The sequence below is a fragment of the Rhyacophila brunnea genome, unplaced genomic scaffold (assembly GCF_057557595.1).
Source record: "Rhyacophila brunnea isolate RB1 unplaced genomic scaffold, BYU_Rbru_1.0 scaffold_12, whole genome shotgun sequence".
In the NCBI taxonomy this organism is placed as follows: Eukaryota; Metazoa; Arthropoda; class Insecta; order Trichoptera; family Rhyacophilidae; genus Rhyacophila; species Rhyacophila brunnea.
Genome location: NW_028232774.1, coordinates 634,215 through 656,605, shown reverse-complemented (window position 1 = coordinate 656,605; position 22,391 = coordinate 634,215). Strand labels below are relative to the sequence as shown.

The 22,391-nt window shown below is 36.3% G+C and overlaps 1 protein-coding gene across 1 annotated transcript; it reads left to right on the top strand.

Moving 5' to 3' along the window:
- Nucleotides 1–3,827: 3,827 nt before the first annotated feature.
- On the top strand, nucleotides 3,828–21,571 carry Top3beta (DNA topoisomerase 3-beta). Its single transcript, XM_085960586.1, has 13 exons — nucleotides 3,828–4,032; nucleotides 6,964–7,253; nucleotides 8,461–8,680; nucleotides 8,856–9,102; nucleotides 9,407–9,607; nucleotides 12,017–12,153; nucleotides 13,028–13,215; nucleotides 13,651–13,923; nucleotides 14,523–14,777; nucleotides 15,023–15,210; nucleotides 19,224–19,379; nucleotides 20,894–21,071; nucleotides 21,205–21,571. The coding sequence occupies exons 1-13, from the start codon at nucleotides 3,942–3,944 to the stop codon at nucleotides 21,349–21,351; spliced, it is 2,571 nt and encodes an 856-aa protein (XP_085816712.1). The 5' UTR covers nucleotides 3,828–3,941; the 3' UTR covers nucleotides 21,352–21,571.
- Nucleotides 21,572–22,391: the final 820 nt, after the last annotated feature.

Genomic DNA, 22,391 nt, shown 5'->3' with positions numbered 1-22,391 from the left:
ATCTGAGGATCCTATCGCCTAGGGCCACCACATGATGTCCTGTTGGGCCTGTGGTGGGATTGTCATCAATTTGCGAGGATGGGACCTCGGCCATATTGATGACTGGAGCGTTGTAGCCATCAGCAATACAACCTTCCTCGCGGAGGTAGGATGTGAAGTTGAGTCGCCCCAGAAGGGATTGGATATGTGCCTGTCTGAGGGACCAACTGCCTTTTTGTACCCGAATTAGCAGATGGTGACGGAGTGCTACACACTTCTCCGGCGACAGAAACCTCCGCTTGTTGTGTGTGTCCCAAATGATGTCCAGGAACCTTCATTGTTGGCTTGGGTTCAGACAGGATCTTTTAATATTTGAGTCGCTTAGAATCATAACTCACATTTTGCATTTTTGTCGTTTTTGAGTTAAATATGCCAAGTGATTCCAAATGCATTAATCTATATACAGAAAATAGTTGGGTATCAAAAAACACTTTAAACTATGTGAAAATCGTTGACAAAGTTCACTGTTGGAGTCAAAACTCACATAATTCAAAGAATAATGTGAGTTTTGATTCCAAGGCCTTTCTAACCAATCAGAGAGCTCTATTCCTCAAAGTGTCATGGCGGATTTCGCATCTCAATAAGAAGTTGCTGTTCACTTGTGCAGTCATTGTGTTTGATAATTTCGGCGTTGTTTGTTAGAAATTGACTAAAAATAATATAGAATTATTCAATATGGATATAAGTGTATCCACAGTCACAGGTGGAGTCGTAAAAAAGTTAGGAAAGTACATGAAACTGGAAGAAAAATAAAGCCAAGACTGACAGGTCAGTACCAAAATGTGATATTGAATTTCCATTGTCATTACTTATACCTTCTGTATAAAATATAAAGTTTAATAATTATTCTTAGCAGTCTCAGTAACTTAATTAAGCCTTTTAAAGAATTTGTCATTGGCTGTTGCCAGCCAATTTGCTCTGGATCTATAGGCTCTATTGTTTGACATGACATTACTCACATGAGTTTGTAAAAGTTGTTTTCAACTAGTATACACATTGAATGAAGTTATATTATGTTAAAATAATTTGGTATGCGTTATGAGTTATTTTATTACTTTGCACAATGATACTGTCAAATAAATTCAGCTCAGTGCTTTATTGATATATTAATTATAACCATGAATACCTATAAAAGATTCCATTGAGTTATCAAAATAAACTTTACAATGAGTGAGACTTATTTTTTTTCAAGACCTAATTATATTTTAGTAGGTATCTACGTATTCCTTTTGTTCCACAATATAGGGCAAATACTTTCAAGGGTTTATTAAGTTGGTTTCTTTTATTTTGGTTTCAGATACAAGGCCAGTGGAATGCCTATAATATCCCTTATGTACACATCAGAAAGCAGCTAATCTTTGCAAATCGTTGTCAATCAGAAGCATGCAAGAATTTGAACATAAAAAAATGTGATATCAATAAAATTCAGTGTCTGAAATCACATGAAGACGATGATCTGATATTATTTAGAATAAAATTTTTGATTAGTGCTAATAATTATGTAAGAACAAAATAAAATATGACAAAATGTCCCACAATAATTAGTTTTATTCAAAAATCCATTCATTCCTACCAAATTTATATAAAAAGTATGATTTATCTACAATCTACATATATTAATATTTGTGTAGCTTGGAATCGAAACTCACATTATTCCTATACCTTGGGGTCATAACTCACATATTCACAAAGTTGGTGTCAAAACTCACATTATGAAAATTTTAAATGCTTCCCGTAACCTTAGGAGCATTATATATAAACAAAAAATAATGTCAATCGACTCACTCACTCATTAATATTCAAGTGTGTTCAATACTTTTCTTCTAATTACTAAAAATAGTGCTCTGGTGGTTTTTTGCGATTATCTCAAAACTCGATTTTTGGAATATGTGAGTTATGATTCTAAGCGACTCATTTGTTAACCACCCTAAAGACTGTAGGAAGGTTTTCCTGTATTCCACCTGAACCGAGACTGTTTCTCGGATTGGTTGGTTACTAAGAAGTCGTCTGGTAAGTGAATATTCTCAGCCATTCTTTCGTAGGCGTTCGGCGACCCAATTGGTCAGGGATGCAAACATAATCGGAGCGGCTGACAGCACGAACGGGAGACACGTGAATTGTAGGAGCTCCCCTTGGTAGGTTAGTCGAACGAATCGACGATGTTGAGAAGTCATGGGTACCTGGAGGTACGCCTGGCTTATATCTATGATTACTAACCAGTCTTCTGTTTGTAAGACGGCTGGAACCTCGTAATGGTGAATTAGTTTGAATGGCTTTGGCTGTAGGAACGCATTCAAACGCTTTCGGTTGAAAACAGGGCATAGGGACCCGTCTTGTTTCTTGATCAGAAACAGGGTTGAGAGAAAACTGGGGGTTGGACCCGCTTCTTCTAGAACCCCTGAGTTCTTTAAGTCCTCGATCTCGAGAGTGACCTCTGCTGATTGTTGCGTTTGCAATTCTTTCCGTAAAAGTAAAAAAGGACTTACCAATGGTGGTGTCCGCACAAAAGGTATGCGGGCTACGGTTATTATTTTTACCACTGTTGGGGGTGGTACACTACACCATCCAGACTCCCAGAAAGTCTCTTAGGCAGCCCCCAATATTGTTGGTCGTCCAGATGCGGTCATCTCCGCTTAGAGTACGGATCCCTGGTGGAGCCCGTACCTCCGATGGAGAACTCCCTTACCACAGGTTGTCGCCCCTTGGGAGTACCCCGGCCATAATGTGAGTTCGAGGGCCTTCCGGGACTCTGAGCTCGGAGGAATCCTTGATAGTGCCTCCCGAGTGAAGGTATCCTTTCGGTAAGGATCTGAGTCATGTCTCGCAAATTTTATTATGTGTTGTCCCCAAAACCCTTTTCGATTTTTTGGTATAGGCCCATCGCTGTTGTGATGTTTCGAGGATTGGTTGCCCAATCCACTAACCATTGCATACCCTTTTAGAAGCTGTCCCGTTGGGGAAACATCGCATTCTGGAAGGCCGTGATGGTCCTCTCCGTTAGACGGTTAGCTGATGACGAGTGGTCGCACTGACGCAACTTGTCATTTAGACCTAACTCTACGACCGTAGGGGCCGCCAAGAATTGTTTTTTGGGCGTTGTGCCACTCCTTGCCGGTCCCCCTGCTGCAATATGGTACGTAACGAGGATACCTCTAACATCAGCATCTTAATCGACGCTCGTACGTTGAACTTTTCCTCCTGTAGCAGTTCTGCTTCGCCGTCTGGTGTATCCTCCTCACGGTCATTCAGATGTTGCGCGATAATCACTGATCACTTAACGTTCACTTAACTATCACTTAACGTTCGTCCAAGATATTTTTTTTTTATAGTTAGAATGAACTGTCAGAGGCAACATGTAAACAATAAGAAAGTCAAATCCAGAATGGAGACAAAGGGGTCCCAAACTCCCTACATAAAAAATAGACGCGCGAGTGTGACCAGTAAATAAAAAGGGAGGAATGACCAACGACAAGAAAAAGGAAAATAAATTAGTAGAATATAACCTCACGCGAAGAAGAAAGAGTAAACCCTATCTCAAGGACTTCAAAGTCAAATTCGAATAATAATTATTTTTATATCCAAATTTAAAAGTAATCAGCCAAAAGAAAACCTTCAATGAATCAAAAGAAATAAACAACTATTTTTTTTGTACCTACCTACATACAAAGTAATAATTAGATAAACAAATAATTATTAATCTCAAGCACGTCTTCATAAATTTAATGTCATATGTAAAAATACCTTAAGTAAAGTTTTTAAATTTTCATTTTCTTTAATATAGAAACATTATTACGCCCACGACAAATGGCGGCGAAACTCGTTTTGCGGATGTCATAAGCCGGCGAATTTTGCTGTTAATTTATAAATTGATTTTTATATTTCTTAAAAAATAGCGTTTCAAGATGAAGACGGCTTTGATGGTTGCCGAGAAGCCGTCTCTGGCAGCATCACTCGCAACTATCTTAAGTAATGGACGCAACACAACAAATAGGGGTAGGTGGTGGATTATGCCATTATTTTCAATTATTCAATTAAAGTAATAAATATGCTTGAAATTAGTTGTATCTCCGGAAAGCTCTTCTCAATTACTATCGGAAGATTGAATGACGAAACAATCTTGCAACTATTATCCCAGCTTCGATGACATCACGCCTTAAAATAATCAGCAATCAGACCTTCGGGTAGACAACTAAAGATAGGTTATAGATTTTGAAATACAAAATGAAACATGAAAAATCAAGATTTCCAAAAAAAAGAACAGAAAAAAGACACATCAAAATATTAAAACCCAACACAACCTACTGTAACTAAAAATTAAGTAGGTAGGTTGTGTTTGGTTTTGGTACTTACTGGTAGTAACAGCATCTTTATCACAAGAATTCCTGTATGCTATTATCCAAAGGTGGTTGAATAATCTAATTAACATTTCATTGAAAAATTTACTTAAATACCTTTTTTGGACTAACATTTTTAGACAAAAATTCAGTGTTACTATGTCGATGTCTATGCGAGTGGCGGAGGTAGGCTGTTAAGATTCGATGTAAATAATAAGCCTAACCATAATCAATAAAAAAAATTGGTACTAGTCGGTTTACTGGAGGCCAGGCGGGACCGCGCTAATTTTCATAGCCGATTTTGGCAGAATTCATGAATTCAAGAATGAAAACCTAACCGAACCTAACAAATAATTCATTGTAACGGCTATTTTCAAAATTTGTTTGCCGCTGGCTTCCCTTAAACCGACAAGAACCAAAAATTTTTCTATCTATAAAATATCTAAAATTATGACATATAGTTTAATGAAATAAAATAAATCAAAATAAAATTGAAATTAAAAAATTCTGTTGCTGTCGAATAGTGGCGGGCGCACACAAATTGGTCAGCGGGCGCCATGTTTCTTGATGAAGTATACTGTAAGGTGTATGAATGCGAACTCCGCTCTAAGTGTGTCAAAAGGGATCTGTTTAACTAAGAGCAAACGTTGCTCAGAGTAAAATAGTGTGATACTGGGGTGTGTCAGTTATGACGATCAGAGATACCAGATCAAATATTGGATTTTGCTGAAAGTGCCGTACGTCATGGTTTCCCAAACTATGGGTCGCGACCCACCAGTGGGTCGCGAGCGAATATTGAGTGGGCCCTCGCCACTGTATACATGAATTTAAAAAAATAGGAAGTGATAAATTTGATATTCCATTCGCTATTTATAATTCCTAAAAAATTAAATAAACTTAAGTTACGGAAAATATTGTGATAGAATAATAATAATTTGAATTGCCAATGCACTACAGATGGCAGCATAGTCGCGGAATATCGCCAGCTAGTGCTGGAGCTAGCGCCAGCCATACTGACAGCTCAGTCGGCGACAGCGCGGCGAAAAATGTAAATTATATTAAAACAAAACCCTTACAAGCCCGCCTATTTCAAAAAGTATGTGAAGAAATGGGTAGCCGCCATACATCTCTTCTTCTGCATACAGAAGTTCGCTGGTTATCCAGGGGAAAAGTACTGACACGATTAGTGGAATTGCGTAATGAAGTTACAATTTACTTGGAAGGAAAAACTGAATATATTAAACATCTACTGGATGAAGAATTCATTCTCAAGCTCACTTATTTGGCGGATATTTTTTTGAAATTAAACAAACTTAATTTGTATTTGCAAGGATCAAACGGATCAAACATTTTTGCAGTTCACGATAAAATTCGAGCGTTCATGAAAAAGCTTATGTTGTGGAAAAGTTGTATTGAGAATGGCAAGTATGATTGTTTTGAAACACTTGAAACTTTTATTATTGATAACCAAGTGCAGCCAAAGATGAACGTACTGTCTGAAATTTCCAGTCATTTATTACTGTTAATAAATAACTTTGACGACTATTTTGGGAAAGAGATGAAAAAGTTTGATTCGTTGCGTTGGATTTGTAACCCATTTCAAGACGACTTACCAACTAGTATGTCAACAAAAGCAAGTGAAGAACTCATTGATTTATCAGAAGATACGTCACTGAAAAATAGTTTCAATCGTAAACAGTTAACGAAATTCTAGCTCTCAGTTGCTGATAATTATCCTTGCCTGTTCGATGAAGCTATGAAAGTCTTCCTCCTCTTTACTACCTCATATCTATGTGATGTCGGATTTTCGGCTATGGTTAACATTAAAACTAAATACCGAAATAAATTGGATATATCAAACTCACTGCGATTAAAAGTAACTAAAGTTGAAGTTGATGCTAAAACTGTAATGAAGAAAAATAAGAAACAAATACATCCTTCCCTTTGAAATAACTTTGTAAAAAAACCTTGCAGGTGTAGGTATTTAAGTGATAATTTTTTTTATTTAAGTTGTGTTTCTTATTTCAACAGTCTTTCATTCATATTGGTAACACTTATAAAAAATATTTTTTTTATTTCAATTAGAACAAATAAGACAGCATTAAGTAGTTCCACGACTCGCCACTAGGGAATCTGAGCATTACCAATATTTATGCCCTCTTTTCTCTAAGACAGCTAAGAGGTGGGTCCCAAGATTGAAAATTTTTATTAGATGGGTCGGAGCCCAGTCAACTTTGGGAACCACTGCCGTACGTCATGACTTTTTAACTGTAGCCCATCGTCCCTATTAAGTGTTCAAATGGATTTCGAAAAAGGAGGAAGAACACGCAGTGGAAGCCCAAAAATGTCAAAAGTCTTAAATATTATAGACAAATATATTATATAAAAAACAAAAATCTGTTAATATAACCTCCACTTCGTGGTTACATTATGGTCTTAGGATCGGACATGATTTAAAAAAAAATACTCAAAAAGTTATAGAACACAGAACATTTTTCATATTGTATTGTTTTAATTTGTAGTATTTTTGGCATGCGATAAAACATTAAGATGTAAAGCCTTCAACATGCTTATTTTTGATAATTTTCAGGTCTCAGCTCCGCCTGTTCAGTCCACGAGTGGACCGGCCAATTTAACAATGAGCCGGTCCGATTCAAGATGACTTCGGTGTGCGGGCACGTCATGAGTCTGGACTTTCCCGGCAAGTACAACAACTGGGACCGCGTGGCTCCCGTGGAATTGTTCGGATGCCCCACCGAGAAGAAGGAAGCCGTGCCCAAGATGAGGATACCCATGTTTCTGGCACAGGAGGCTAGGAATTGCGACTATCTGGTGCTTTGGCTCGATTGTGACAAGGAAGGCGAGAATATATGTTTTGAAGTGAGTGTAATAAACAGAGAATACATTTTACATACCATTCATCATTAGGAGCGTAACAACGCAGTGGGGTACTGCCTTTCTTCAATAACAAATAATATACATGTATCCTTAATGGCAACTTTCCAGCTCATTACCGCAAGTATACAGCAGTCATTTTGTAGCCCCATGTGGTGACAGCTGGTTGGACTGACTTGAGCAACTCTTCCTCTGTATCTACATCATCTCATGATATTCCCAGCGGATGTTGTCCAGTGAAACTACTATGTCAAAGTGATTGTCATCTTCTTCTTCGATGGCGCTACAGCTCAAGTCGAGCCCTGGCCTCCTCCACCGCTGTCCTCCAGCCGGAACGGTCCTCCGCACGTCTTTTCCAGTTCCTGATTTTTAGTATCTGGTTGGCATCTTTTGTAACATTATCACCCCATCGTGTGCGTGGCTTTCCCACTGCCTTTTCCCTCCTGGGTTTCGTTCGAGGATCTTCTTCGGTATCCGTGACTCAGGCATGCGCTGGACATGGCCTGCCCAGTTTAGCCTCTGGAGTTTTATGAAGTTGGAGAGTTTTGAATCTTGGTATAAGAGGTATAGTTCCGTGTTGTACCTAATTCTCCACTCCCCACCATCATTCATGGGTCCGTATATCCGCCTAAGGATCTTTCTCTCAAAGCAATCCACCATTTCAGCTGCTATCACATTTAGCGTCCATGACTCGCACCCGTGTGCAACGACTGTGCGTATGACGGTTTTATAGAGCCGCGTCTTAGTTTTTCTGTGGACATTTCTGGATTTGAATATGGGCAGCAATGAGAAGTACGATTTATTTGCAGCGGTTATTCGGGCTTTTATTTCTTCCAGTTCCTCATTCTCTTTTGTAATATTGGAACCCAGGTATGTGAACCGGTTGACAACCTCAAATTGATGGTTTCCAAAACTGGAAATTTGGCCCAGCCTACTCTGATTTTGTCGGCTTTGTACCATGAAGTGATTGTCATCATTCGCTATTTAATATTAGAAAAGACCAAATATGTGTACCTGCCGGTGTTTTTTTTGCCAGGTCTTCAACACGTCCAGTATCATTAAGCCTGATTCCTCATGGACAGTTTTTCACTATCAATGTGGGGAAGCGGTGTATGGTGAAAATCACCGTTGCCTGCCTCCTTACATTTGAGAAGAACCGTGAACATTAAACAGTTTGATTTTTATTTCATAGGTAATGACAGCTGTGGCAGGTTCGATGAACGGAGATGTCTACTCTAACACTGTCACATACCGAGCCAAATTCTCTGCTATCACGGAAAAAGACATTAAAGCGGCAATGCAGAATTTGATCCGACCCAACGAGAATGAGGCCAAGAGTGTGGACGCTCGACAAGAACTCGATTTGAGGATCGGATGTGCATTCACCAGGTTCCAGACGAAGTTCTTTCAAGGTGAGCAATTCGAATACCATTTTCCGTATTGATTCAGGTGCTTAATAATGTTGCACATGTTTCAAGCAAATTCTGCCACACTAAAAATGTTACAGAAATGCCATAAATTGCTGTATTACCCTCTTGTATAATCCTAGATCTCTATGGTTTTTATGCTGTTCTTATTTCCAATCAGGTCGATATGGAGATCTGGATGTATCTCTGATATCGTATGGTCCCTGCCAGACGCCGACGTTGGGTTTTTGTGTACAGCGCCATGATGAGATTCAAACTTTCAAACCGGAGCAGTACTGGGTGGTGGGGGTGACCGTTAGGACGGCGGAGGGCAGAGAGCTGCCCCTCGATTGGCAGAGGGTCAGGTGCTTCGAGAAGGATGTCACTGCCATGTTTCTGGCTGGAGTCAAGGAACATACCGAAGCTATGTGAGTAAATATTTAATATTACATTTTCCCTACGAAGCGAAGCATAATAATGTATGGGCCTCCATGAAATGGGAGATATATTAATAAATTTATTTTAATAGGAATCATTTGTTATTTGCCCAACCCATTGTGTCCATGTCTGGATCAAACACTGTAAAATCAACATAAATTATGTTTTTTGCCAGATGCAAGATTTTAACCCACGCCCATGGCGCCAGAAACAAGTGCTCTATCAACTCGACCATGGTGTTAAGAGTATAGAATAAAAAAACTGATAATAATTGCTTTAAATGTTTTATTGCAGAATAACAGATATAACTTCAAAAGAGAAGGCTAAACCTCGGCCGTCGGCCCTGAACACAGTAGAGTTGATGAAGGTGGCGTCGTCAGGTCTTGGGATGGGACCGCATCTCGCCATGCAGATTGCTGAACGACTCTATACTCAAGGCTATATTTCATACCCTCGTACGGAAACCACCAGCTATTCAGAGAACTTTGATTTGATGTAAGTAAGACAAGTTTAACAAACGGTAAAATTATAATATTAAATTATTTGTATATGACATCACGGAAACAACTTTATTTATAGACTTTGGCATATGGTTTTTTTGGATTAGTAACACTTTTATTAAACACCTTACAATACATACAGACATAAAATGATTTCACGGTAAGAGGTATTCTTCTCCTCTGATAGGGATTGGCCAGAGGGGGTTTTAATTCTCCAAACATCTGGCCTCTCGCTTAATGTTGCGCAGCTTATAGACCAATTACAGTAAAACCTGGTTAGTAAGAACACTGATAATTCGAAATTCGTCGTAATTCGAAATGTTCGCGAAAAAAATGTCACTTGAACATTATTTTCATATAAAACCATACCTTTAATTCAAAATGATTTCAGAGTCCTGGCATATAAAAATATTCAATAAATCGTAATAAAGTAGACTATTTCATGAGCCAGTCGTTGAAAATTGTGACAGACTTCTCTTAAAACATCAAAAATTACTCATTTTATGAAGGTAATAAAAATAATCCTGGCATTTTATGACCCAATTTGGTAGGCACATCTATGATCAAAAATGAAATTAACCCGATCGCCGCGGATGGGACATATGTTGTTTTTTACATAAGCTCTGATACTGGGCGGATGTCGCAACTGTTGATATCGAAAATTGAAATGTCGGTAAAGTAGGAAATACTTCACGCATAGTATTGATTGTTGTATTGAAAGATGCTCTGATTCGTGTTCGTACCGCCATATCAATAACTTTGTCAAAAATATGTTGTTTTAATTTCATAAACATCGATCTTTCGAACCCCCTCGATCTATTGAGATTCGCCGGTACGATTGCATCAGTTCAAATCTACGCGGTATTTTTCGCGGCTGCGCAGTAGGTATACAAAATATATTTCATTCGAGTTGAGTGTGCGTCGAGTATTTACCGTGTAAAGTTGAATTCACTGCGATTTTTACATCATGTGCGGGAATACGAAAAAGACAACCAAAAAACGAAAAGAAATTTGTCGTAATATTTCTAAAAATGTACTTGAACTTGTGTTCTGGATTATGTCATTTATTACTCATGTGTCTCCCCAATTGTTTCAAAGTCATAAATCGAGCTCATTATTGAAAGTCATAAATATTTAGTAAAGATGCGTCCACACGGAATGAAAAAATATATATTATTATATTTTAGAGGATTGCAAGTTTTACCAATAAATTACGAATTACTATGAAGGAATATATAAAACGTATAAATTTTTGATAAAAAAACACACACGGGTATGTATACAATATAATATAAAATATAAATCATGGAATATAGACTTTTCAACTATATTACATATTGTCTTCGCGTACAATTTAATGCTTGTAAATTTTTAAAACCTTACCCAAAAAAAAGTTTTTATAGCACTTGGAAAAATTTACGCAATTTAAAAAATAAATATTATTTTTTTTACAAAACATAAAATGACAATCACTAACATAACACAATGCTCAATAAAACTGAAAAGTAATCTACAAAATCCAAGTTTCACTAAAAAAAAAATAACAAAAAAATTATTATAATATTTTCAACCAGTGTGGACTCACCTTTAACGCTTAAATTCGAATGGCCCATAAAACATGTAAAATGCTGACACAGTCTATGCCACGAAATAAAACTGGGGACTAACATCCAATTTTAATGGATTTGTCATCAATAAAACTTACACTAATTAACAATAATTCATAAGTCACCAATAAAAGCTATTATTTTCAATAATTTTTATGGCATTTTTAAGTGTTTTTAACAGGAGTAAAATAAAATTAGTCAGTGATTAATTGTCTTCATCGGCGCACTTGTTTTGAAGTCGAGTGGTATGTCATCGAAAATGGCAACAGAGTTTATCGGAACAAAGCAATACAGTAGTTTTGTTAAAGTAAACACAGCTAAATTCAACACTTCATTATGTGTTTTAGTGTGGCACTTGGATCCTTATGTATCTAGGCATGATAACAATTGTAGCCACAATTTTTAACTGCCGTATTTATTATTATAAAGCGAAGAATAACATTTCGAAAAACCGACCGCGGACAGTACATCTTTTGTATGGAAACTTTACGCGCCGATCGGGTTAATGAAAATCAAAAAAAAATATATTTTTTCCCCACACATTTCATATTTCGTAATTCGAATTTCTTTTTCGATTTTCGGTCCCATGGAATTTGTATTAACGAGGTTTTACTGTACTAGTAACTTGAGGTGCCAGTGATTTGTGGAACTAATAACTGCGCATCTAGTTATAGCTGTTGGTTTCCATGTATCTCTATGATTACTATAACTTCATAGTCTGAATTCACAGATTGCTTGCTCTAAATTGCGTTCGATGTTGATTGATTTATCACAAATAACACTATTTTCTATTTCAGTGGCGCTCTTAAACTCCAACAAAACTCGTCCAAGTGGGGATCAGAGGTGAAACAGCTGTTGGCGGACGGAATCAACAAACCTAAAAAAGGACATGACGCAGGAGACCATCCTCCTATTACGCCTATGAAAGCTGCATGTAATCACATTTTTGTTTTTTCATTGAGATTGCAAAGCCAAAGACAATTTACAGAGCGTTATATGGCATAACAATTTTATTGGTTTTGTCATATTTTTTTTATAAACCACTCTACCAAAAATAATTGTAACTTCACCATAGAATTCATTTTGATGTTGCACTTTTTGGCCCCCGAAAATGACATTCAAACCATATAAATAATTCATGTCGGCTAAAATGTCTCTCACACCTTTACATCCTGTAGCTTAGTAACCTCGATATCTTTTAGTAATTTTTTATATAATATGTAGTTGTGGACATATTGTAGTGGAATTTCTAATTTATATAGTAATTCTAATTAATATTATATTGATTAAATAATAATATTTATCTGCTCGTGTTACTCTGCTGTAAAGTAGATTCCAATTATCGTTTTATAATATTTGGCGTAGTTATATGTATTATTTAAAATGTATTTTGCCAGTAAAGTGTATTTAATTGTATGTTTTATAGAAGTACTTAGTGCAGTTAGTGTCTTCAAGTATATATAGGACAGACAAGCAGAATCAAATATATCTACATAAACAAACAGAGTTTGATAAGATGTCTCTAATAGTTATTTATTTCTTCTTCATATCGTTTGCCTCATTGTTGAGGACAGTTATCACTTTTCCAGCAATCTCTTTTCGTCTGGAGCAATCTTGCGTAGATCTGGTTGCTTTAGATGTTGTTAGTTTAGCTGCTTTCTTGATGAATGTCGCTTCATCTGAAACGTGCATGCCATCGCAGCCTCTTTCCTTTCTTCGACATCACCAATGATTTCAACCTATTACATCCCCAATTACATTTTGACTAGAATCTAAGATTAATTGTACTGTTTTTTTTTTGTTTTTAGCCGAAGTTGAGTTGGACAATGACATGTGGCGACTGTACGATTACATCACAAGACATTTTATAGCAACACTGTCATTGGACTGTACCTATCTTTCGACGACACTCAGTTTCCTTGTTGGAACAGAAATATTTACTTACACTGGCAACACACTCTTGGATCCTGGTTACACAGGCATTATGCACTGGCAGGTGATTGTCTGTTCATTCATCTTTTACCAAAGAGATTGATTCACTATATTAAGTATTTATTGACTATTTATTAAATTTATAACTACATTAAGGTATTTAGTATGTTTGAATTGTTAACAATTGATTTTTTTAATAGTGCTGTCGACTTAATGGTTTGTTTATTTAAATATTCTAAGTAATAGTGAATGATTGTGTATAGGAAATTTTTGCCAATGCATTTTTACTTCAGTGCGATCATGGCAAATAAATCTTAGAGCAAAGTGTGAAGTTTGTATGAATTGATTATCGCTATCTTTAGGTACACTCTTTCAGTTTCCCATTCATATAAAAGCACTACCTGCATAATATTATACAGTTTTTCTTCAACATCTTTGTTATTCATCAAATTACTTGCATAATTAATGTTGATTCTAAATTATAATGAACTCTTTCCAGGCCTTAGCAAAGAACGAATTCATTCCGAACTTAAATGTTGGGGATACCATCCCAATTCACGACAGCCGACTTGTGGAGTGTCAGACGTCTCCGCCGGATTACCTCACTGAGTCGGAACTCATCAGCCTCATGGAGAAGCACGGTATCGGAACGGACGCCTCCATTCCCGTTCACATCAACAACATTTGCCAGAGGAATTACGTCACCGTTGTTGGCGGGAGAAAGCTGACTCCCACAACACTTGGGATTGTTCTCGTGCACGGATACCAAGAGGTCAGTATGTTAGGACGTAATTATTTTAGTATTTTGGTAAGCTGGTGACTCTTTACCGGTAGTTCACCATAAATTAGATGGGTGATCGCAATGGATCGGGTACTGATGGTTACGAAAAAGAAATACAAATCAAACGTCAATTTGCGTAGTAACAGAAATCATTTCTTTCCTTTTCCAAATAAAATCATAATACTAAATTTTCAATGAAAAACATGTTCAATTGATGCCGGAATCCAGTTGAATTGAAGAAAAGTCAGGTCAGGTTGTGAGTCGTTTGAGACAACTGTATGTGTCTGTTCCGATTATTGGTAATGTGCCATGATACTAAACATACCACATGTGCGTGAAGTTTGATAGTTTTGACAGAAAACAAGATAAGTCGGTGTGGCAGTTGAGAAAAAACAATGCAATATGCTTGATGTAAAAGCAGTAACATTTGCCATGCCGAAGTCTGAAGTCCTGTGCACTTGAAGAAATCGCATCTGCGCATGTTTAAGGTTAAATTGTTCCACTATATCTGAAAGCAGTACTGTCAAAATACAAGTGTTGAACAGGCGGATTTTGACCGAATTGATCTAATCGATCTTATCTAATTTCAGATCGATCCAGACTTAGTGCTGCCAACGATGCGGTCAGCCGTTGAAGAGCAGCTGAATTTAATTTCGCACGGCAAAGCTGATTTTCGGGCGGTGCTGCGTCACACCACCGAGATATTCAGACGGAAGTTCCAACATTTTGTTCTGAATATCGAAGCCATGGACCAATTGTTTGAAGTGTCTTTCTCACCTTTGAGTGCCAGCGGAAAATCACACTCGAGGTGCGGCAAGTGTAGGCGCTACATGAAATACATTCAGGTGATTAATTATTATTGTGTTATTGTTACATTTGGTTTGTCTTTCGTTTTTTCGACTCACTCAAACACTCATGCATATTGGTGCATACTGTTGAGTCCATCGTTGTCTGTCGGTCATAGATTATAGAGGGCCTAAGTCGTGTCAATTCGTGGAAATATTACTTCTAGCACTGTATGCTTCTTTAACTTCGGCTAACCCTCTCTGTATTTATTGTAACATAATATTTTTATTTGGTTTTGTTTCAGGCTAAGCCGGCTCGTTTGCATTGTTCAAATTGCAACGAGACATACAGCCTACCCCAGAATGGGACGGTGAGAATATACAAGGAGTTAAAATGTCCCTTGGATGATTTTGAACTGTTGTCGTGGTCGGCCGGAACGAAGGGAAGGAGTTTTCCATTTTGCCCTTATTGCTACAACCATCCACCGTTCAGGTATCCCTATTTGTTTCTTCCATGCATGACACTTTATAATTTGTTATTTAGAAGCTATGCAATCATCATTCTTCCCTTCTTAGTTTTATGTTGATCAGTGATCACATTCCATTGTTTGACAAATATTCATATGCTAGTTTATCCACCTTTTTGGTGTTTAATCGGCAAAACAACGTAAGCGACACTTTTTGGTAAATTGCGTTTTAAACTGAGAACTGTTCAATATCACCTAGCGCGTAAGTGACAAAAATATTACAGCGCGATCTCATTTGCGTGATATTTTTTTAGGGTCTGTGCCTTTTAGCGTTTTAACTTGTTATCGCATTATAAACTAGAACAAAACAATGTAACCGACGTTATTTGATAGTGTAAGTTACGGTACGGTTTATTCGGTGGTCCGTCTGGTGAGTTGTGCGAAAACCGATATGAGAGGAAAGCACGCGCCGTCCAGTAAAACAAGCTGAGATAAAATAAACCTGGTAATAGAGTTTATTAAACAATAATTACCCGCCGTTCCATGTCACTACTGTCGGAATAATCTACGAAGAATAGTATCTCCTGTAGATTTTTGAAATGTTAAAAATGTATTTAAAATTTATACTGAAAATTTAGATTCTTTGAATGAATCCACTAATGTCGTGAATCGGAATGTTTTCAGAAATGTATTTAATAGACAGTAAGTTCAACTTGGGTTTTCATCTACCAAAAAAGGTAATAGTGTGCTTTTTGCGAGAAAGTAAAAAATATGTGTGGTGACGAGAGACTTCGGCTAATTGAAACGGATTCTTAGAAATGTCACCTTCCGTAAAGGATAAATGCAAGGAGATGTTCTTTAATGATCTGTCCAAAAGTAAAAATCACAATGACGTTTTGTGCGCAAGTTTTGACCTCGAGAAGGTGCTAAACACTCCCCATGATGAAACTGTAAATTTATATTATAGTCGAAAATACGCATACTACGAGGGTGGGTCAATAATTCCTTAGAAAAAAGCATTAAAACAGTTTTTATTTTTGTATTTTTTTTTTATTTCTCAACATAATCTCCTTGGAGCTCAATACACTTGGTTAGACGTTTCTCAATTTTTTTTAAACCGTCAGAAAAATAAGTTTTCGGAAGGTCCTCAAAATAAGCATTTGTCCGATCGATGACTTCTTCATTTGAAAAAAAACGTTGTCCACTTAGCCATTTTTTTAAGTTTGGGAAAAGGAAAAAGTCACTGGGGGCTAAATCTGGCGAATACGGTGGGTGGTCGACCAATTCGAACTTCAATTCTTCAATTTTAGCCATTGATCGTAAACATGTGTGAACACGGGCATTGTCCTGATGAAAGAGGATTTTTTTCCTGTTTAAATGAGGCCGTTTTTCTTCAATTTCGTTTTTTAGCTGGTCCAATAAAAATGCATAATAATCCCCTGTTATTGTTTTTCCTTTTTCCAAATAGTCAACGAAAATAATTCCACGTGCATCCCAAAATACAGTAGCCATAACCTTACCAGCTGATTTTACGGTTTTCGCCTTCTTTGGACATGGTTCGCCTTTCGCAATCCACTGCTTTGACTGTTCTTTCGTCTCGGGAGTATAGTGGTGTATCCATGTTTCATCTACAGTCACAAAGCGACGAAAAAATTCATCCGGATTGCGTTGCATGAGCGACAACAGGGCTTTAGAGGCCACCACCCTATTGCGTTTATTGTCGACTGTGAGCAAACGCGGCACCCATCTTGCAGAAACTTTTTTCATGCCCAATTTGTCATGTAAAATAGAAATGACGCTACCTTTTGAGATCCCTGTAACCTCAATTATCTCACTCAACTTTAATCTTCGGTCACTTAACACCATATCGTGGATTTTATTGATCATTTCTGGTGTAGTCACCTCTACAGGACGTCCTGAGCGTGGTTCATCCTTTGTTGATGTACGACCTCGTTTAAATTCATTTAACCAGTTATAAATAGTTGCAAGTGAAGGAGCAGATATGCCGTGAACTAAATCCAACTCATTTTTTATTTTCTTTGCTGTTAACCCTTTTATATTAAAATGTTTAATAACAGCTCTAAACTCAATTTTCTCCATTTTTGTAAACAAGCAAATTTTTTTTTTTAAATGTACGAAAATAAAAAACAACAACCCGACCAATCTGATTGAAACTTCGCAGCATACTGAATCGGTAGTGCCGCTGCATGAAAACAAACCGCTTACAGTACTAGTCGCGCCACCTGTCGGCTTTTCTAAGGACTTATTGACCCACCCTCGTATAATGAAAGTATCTACGAAAGTGGAACAAATAATGGATACTGCTTTTTATGGGGTGAAATTGATGGTAAGTGCGGCAGTAATGAGATCTTTGCAATCATGCACAAATCTTTGGACATGACTGACAAAGCGGGAAAAAATCAAGGATTTATTATACTGTGATTGGTCAGAATAAGAACCGGGCAACAGTGGCTATGCTATCTTATTTTATGAAAAATTCAACTTTCATTGAATTGATAGAAATACATTTTCTATTACCAGGTCGTACTATGATGCCGGTCGATTCCATTCATGTGACGATTGAGTCATTTATATTCAGAGTAGTTTGGGCACTATAAGAATGACCCACCATCATTTCTAACGCTAGGTCATCATGTCATATGCAGAATTCCGTGACTGGAAATCTTTCGCTGCTACTTGCATTCCTTCAAAGTTCAAAATTAAATTTGGTGAATTACGAAAGGCATAATTTAAAAAACTTACCAAATATTGTATCTACTCTGGTGACAGTAGGACTAAACTGTTAGACCTAGAAAATGTCATCAGATCCCGATCAAGTGCTGTGGTGTTTTAAGCGCAGCCACCCTTGCTGTATAGTGCTAAATCACCAATATCGGATATCGAGTATAACGATCTTAAAAGTCTCTTGTGTTAAAGGTAATATCCCTCAGAGAATGACGGATGAGTTTATGATACTGCCACATGGATTATCAGTGGAAGATACTTTACCGGAATAGTTTACTGAATAGTTGATTACAATTTTAATTTATCATAATTAGTAGGTCCCCATATTTAATTATGTACAAGTAGATACGTACATATTTCATTTTGAAAAATAACGGTACCTACCTAATAATAATATAAGCGAAACCTTAAAAATACCTATCATTCATTTTTATTTTACCTATATGTGTTTAAGTACCTACAAGCTAAAATATTAATTTAAAAAGCCAAAGTATTTTTAATTTATTTAACAACGCCTCCTTTCGTAAAATAAATGGGTAGGTACTTATGTTATTTATTATAATACTTAAATTATTACGCCCTGTCATGATAATTAGCATAATATTTATTTAAACTAAAACAACTACGCTAAATAGCATAAGCGACATGTTTGGAAAAAATATCGCGTCATAGATGTAGGCAAAACAGCGTCACCGCCAATATCTCGAAAACTAAAAGCACCAATGCAAGTGTATTATAATTTCAGTATAGGCAGTAACCAATTATTATTAACCACTTTAACTGAATTCATTTTTGGAACTAATTGCGGAAATAATTTAAAAAAAACCTTCTCTAAAATTTATAAATTGTCGCTTACGTTGTTCTGCCGATTATGGCTCGATACTGTCAAGTCATCCAGTATCTGAGTAACATAATGTACACATTTTCCTCTCAATCAACCGATCCTTTCGAGTTTATAGATTGTTGTTGTTTGTCATTAATTGAGTTGTAATTACCTGGTAGAATTTTATTGTACAATAGTGAAACAACAATTATATAAATTGAATTATAGTCTACATAATAGTTATTGGATTGTTTGCTATTTCCACTTCTAAGCAATCATCAACATTATGAAATATAACGATTTCAGCATCCACCGGAGTGAAAGAAATGGTCACACAAAATCTCCTATTTTACTTTCTCTAGCAAATAATTTATCCTTTATTATGAGCTAATTGTGAGTAAAATAGTACATTATGGGACTATTTTTGATCATATGACTTGTATTTTTATTTATTTGTATGGTATTTTACAGAGATATGAAAAAAGGTTTTGGCTGTAATTCCTGCACTCATCCCACGTGCGTTCACAGCGTCAATTCCCTTGGAGTGTCTTCATGTGTGAAATGTGAGACGGGAGTTCTCGCCCTGGATCCAAGTGCTGCTCCCAAATGGAAGCTTGGATGCAACAGGTTTATAATAAATCATTGTACAGTAAAACCTCGTTAATAAGAACATGGATAATTCGAAATTCGCTATAATTCAAAATTTTCGCGAAAAAAAAATCCCTTGAACATTATTTTCATATAAAACCATACCTTTAATTTGAATTTCGTAATTTTAAATTACTTCACCTCCTGAGTCCTAACATAAAAATATTCAATAAATCGTAATAAAGTACTCTATTTCATGAGCCAGTCATTGAAAATTGTGACAGACCTTTTCTTAAAACATCATAAATTACTTATTTTAAGAAGGTAAAAAAAATAATCCTGACATTTTATGACCAATTAACACATGGAACCGGAAATGTGGTAGGCACATCTATGATCGTAAACAATATTAATGAAAAAAATAAAAAATTTCAAAATTTTAATATTTTTCCCCCATACATTTCATAATTCGTAATTTGAATTTTTTTTCGATTTTCGGTCCTGTGGAATTCGTATTAACGAGATTTTACTGTAGATATTTTTTATGAAGGTCATGTGTATTTTTATTAACCCTAGTGCGGGATGTGGAATCCATTAGTCGGAGATATATGCTTTTGTCATAGGCCGACATAGCCGTTGTGATGTGAAACGAAATATCCAATGTTTGTGTTGAAATATTGTATCACCTCAATGACATTGCTTAGAGACAAAATTATGCATTATGTGGAGATGTGATTTCTTTCCATGCACAGGAAGTATGGGGGACGCTCGTGTTTCTTGCCCAAATTATCGATAAACATTACTGGTAATGGTAACTCATTGCAACGGTGATACTGCGATTAGTTCTGATTTAGTAGATGAAAAATTATTATTTAACACACCACATGATATTGTGCATTCTTTTATTCATACATTTGTGTCAGAAGGAATTCTGCTACTATTGGACAGCGTTAATTCGATCTCAGGTAACCTTCGTGTCAAATGCCAAAGGTTGAATAGCTAGTCTCCTAGTTAGAGATATGTAGCTTCTTTATTGTCATGGCCATAATTCTTTGGTGCACTCTCCGGGATGTCCATTCCCTAAATTGAGTGCAGTCTAAGTTTTGAGTCTTTTTCTGATTATGTTCTCAAAAAACATTTGAAGACAACAGACCGTTGGGCCTATAGTAAAATTGGTAATCCAGGTGTTACCAGTATCGAGAATACGCTGGTATTGTATAGTGTTGCCAACAGAGAAATGTGTTAATTATTTGCCAAATTAATGCATTACATATTTTGTTAGAAGAATCTAAAATTTTGGGAATATTGTCATTGTCATATTTGAGATTGTAGAATTCTTTTTAGCAGAAGTATATAACTAATTTTGAAAAGCCCCAGAAACGGGAAAATCTTATAAAATATATTGGATAACTATTTCAAATTCAAAATTCAAATTCTTGCAATAAAATTATTTTTTTACAAATCAAACTAAAATGTTAAAGAATTGTTCAGTATTGAGTCTTTGTCATTGCAGTTGTGTTATTTATATATAATTATGTGTACTTTGTCACCAGATGTGACGTGATAATCCAAGTGTTTGAGGACGCAACACGTGTTGCCGTGGAGGACGCGGCATGTGAGTGTGGTGCACAGATGGTTGCCGTAGAATACAAACAGGACAAAACAAAATTACCCAAAGGACAGTCCGAGATGACAGGCTGCATATTTTGTGAGCCAGCCTTCACAAGTCTGGTGAGTTTTGATTATTTCACCCAATTTGGTAGTTTCTTACCGTCCACTTCCTAGGTGAAACATAATATATATATTATTGGGGGGGGGATTGGAATGGGCACATTTTTATTGAGCAAATTGTTTTCTCACTCAGGTTGAAATGCAACGAGCTGTGGTCGGCCGTTTAGGAACGACTCCATCCAGAGGTCGAGGAGGAGGATCCAGGGGCCGCGGAAGACACAAGCACAAAACCAAACCCCCCAAAGACAAGATGGCCTTACTCGCTTCATATTTTGTTTAGGCTTGACTTACCCTTTATTCATATTAATTACCTCTATAACTTTACTGCAGTTAGGCTGGTAATTAGGAATTGCGATCCTGGACAGAACTCAATATTCAAAATTATTGATTCAGGATTCTCCAGGACTGCAAAGTCTACTACCGGCATTAGGATGATTAATCTCAAGAATAAAAATAAATGCGCTAAAATAATTCAGGAAATATCTCACATTGTGTATTAGAAAAAAGAAGAGGAAGAGGAGGGTATCAGTGTGTCGAATATTTCACAACATTGAATGTTTTAGTGGTTACGTGATACTAAAATTATCCTCAGCTGCTACATATTATTATAATAATATACAAACATTTTTTAAGTCATATTTATTTTATATATTATAGGAAAATATAATTACACTAGATCTGAAAGTAACAGTTTTTAAATATTCCCGAAAATTATTTTGATAAGTAAATAATTTTTCATAAATCGTTTTGCCATTCTAATATAAATTAAGTTATGTTTGTGAGGAATTTGCATTGGTAAATTATTAGTTTTCTCCTCTACCTAAAAGTCAAGTTTAAGGCTTTAGTACTAAAAAACATTATTTTATGTGAGGTCTTTTATAAATTGTTTGAATGGTAAACAACAAAATGTTTATTGACATATTAACAGATGAACATATGAACAGAATTAACAGATCGTTGTTGAAGTCGCAATGCAATGTTTGGGAACTTTGTACTGCGCCATTATCAAACCGGTTTTTATTATGTTTGTTATGCACATTTAACTAAGTACACTTCTTTTGTGGGTTAGATGATTTATTTCTTGTAAAAGTTAGTTGAAAAGGGGAAATCCATGAATGTACCTAATTCATGTTAAAACTTCTAATTGACATTGAAAGGATACAATTAATTCTTTTCTTTTTCGTTTTTTTGACCATGTCCGATCCTAATAGGATCCTATGGACCTCCACAGAGTGGAGGTTTGTATTAACAGTTTTTTTTTTACGAGAAATGGATGTTAGCCACTTGACCAACCTTATTAGGCCCATACTCTTGACTCCA

Coding starts and splice junctions, on each gene's coding strand:
- Top3beta (XM_085960586.1), top strand. CDS start 3,942: ATGAAGACGGCTTTGATGGTTGCCGAGAAGCCGTCTCTGGCAGCATCA. Junction 12,154..13,027: donor TACGCCTATGAAAGCTGCAT/GTAATCACATTT, acceptor TTTTGTTTTTAG/CCGAAGTTGAGTTGGACAAT. Junction 13,216..13,650: donor CAGGCATTATGCACTGGCAG/GTGATTGTCTGT, acceptor AACTCTTTCCAG/GCCTTAGCAAAGAACGAATT.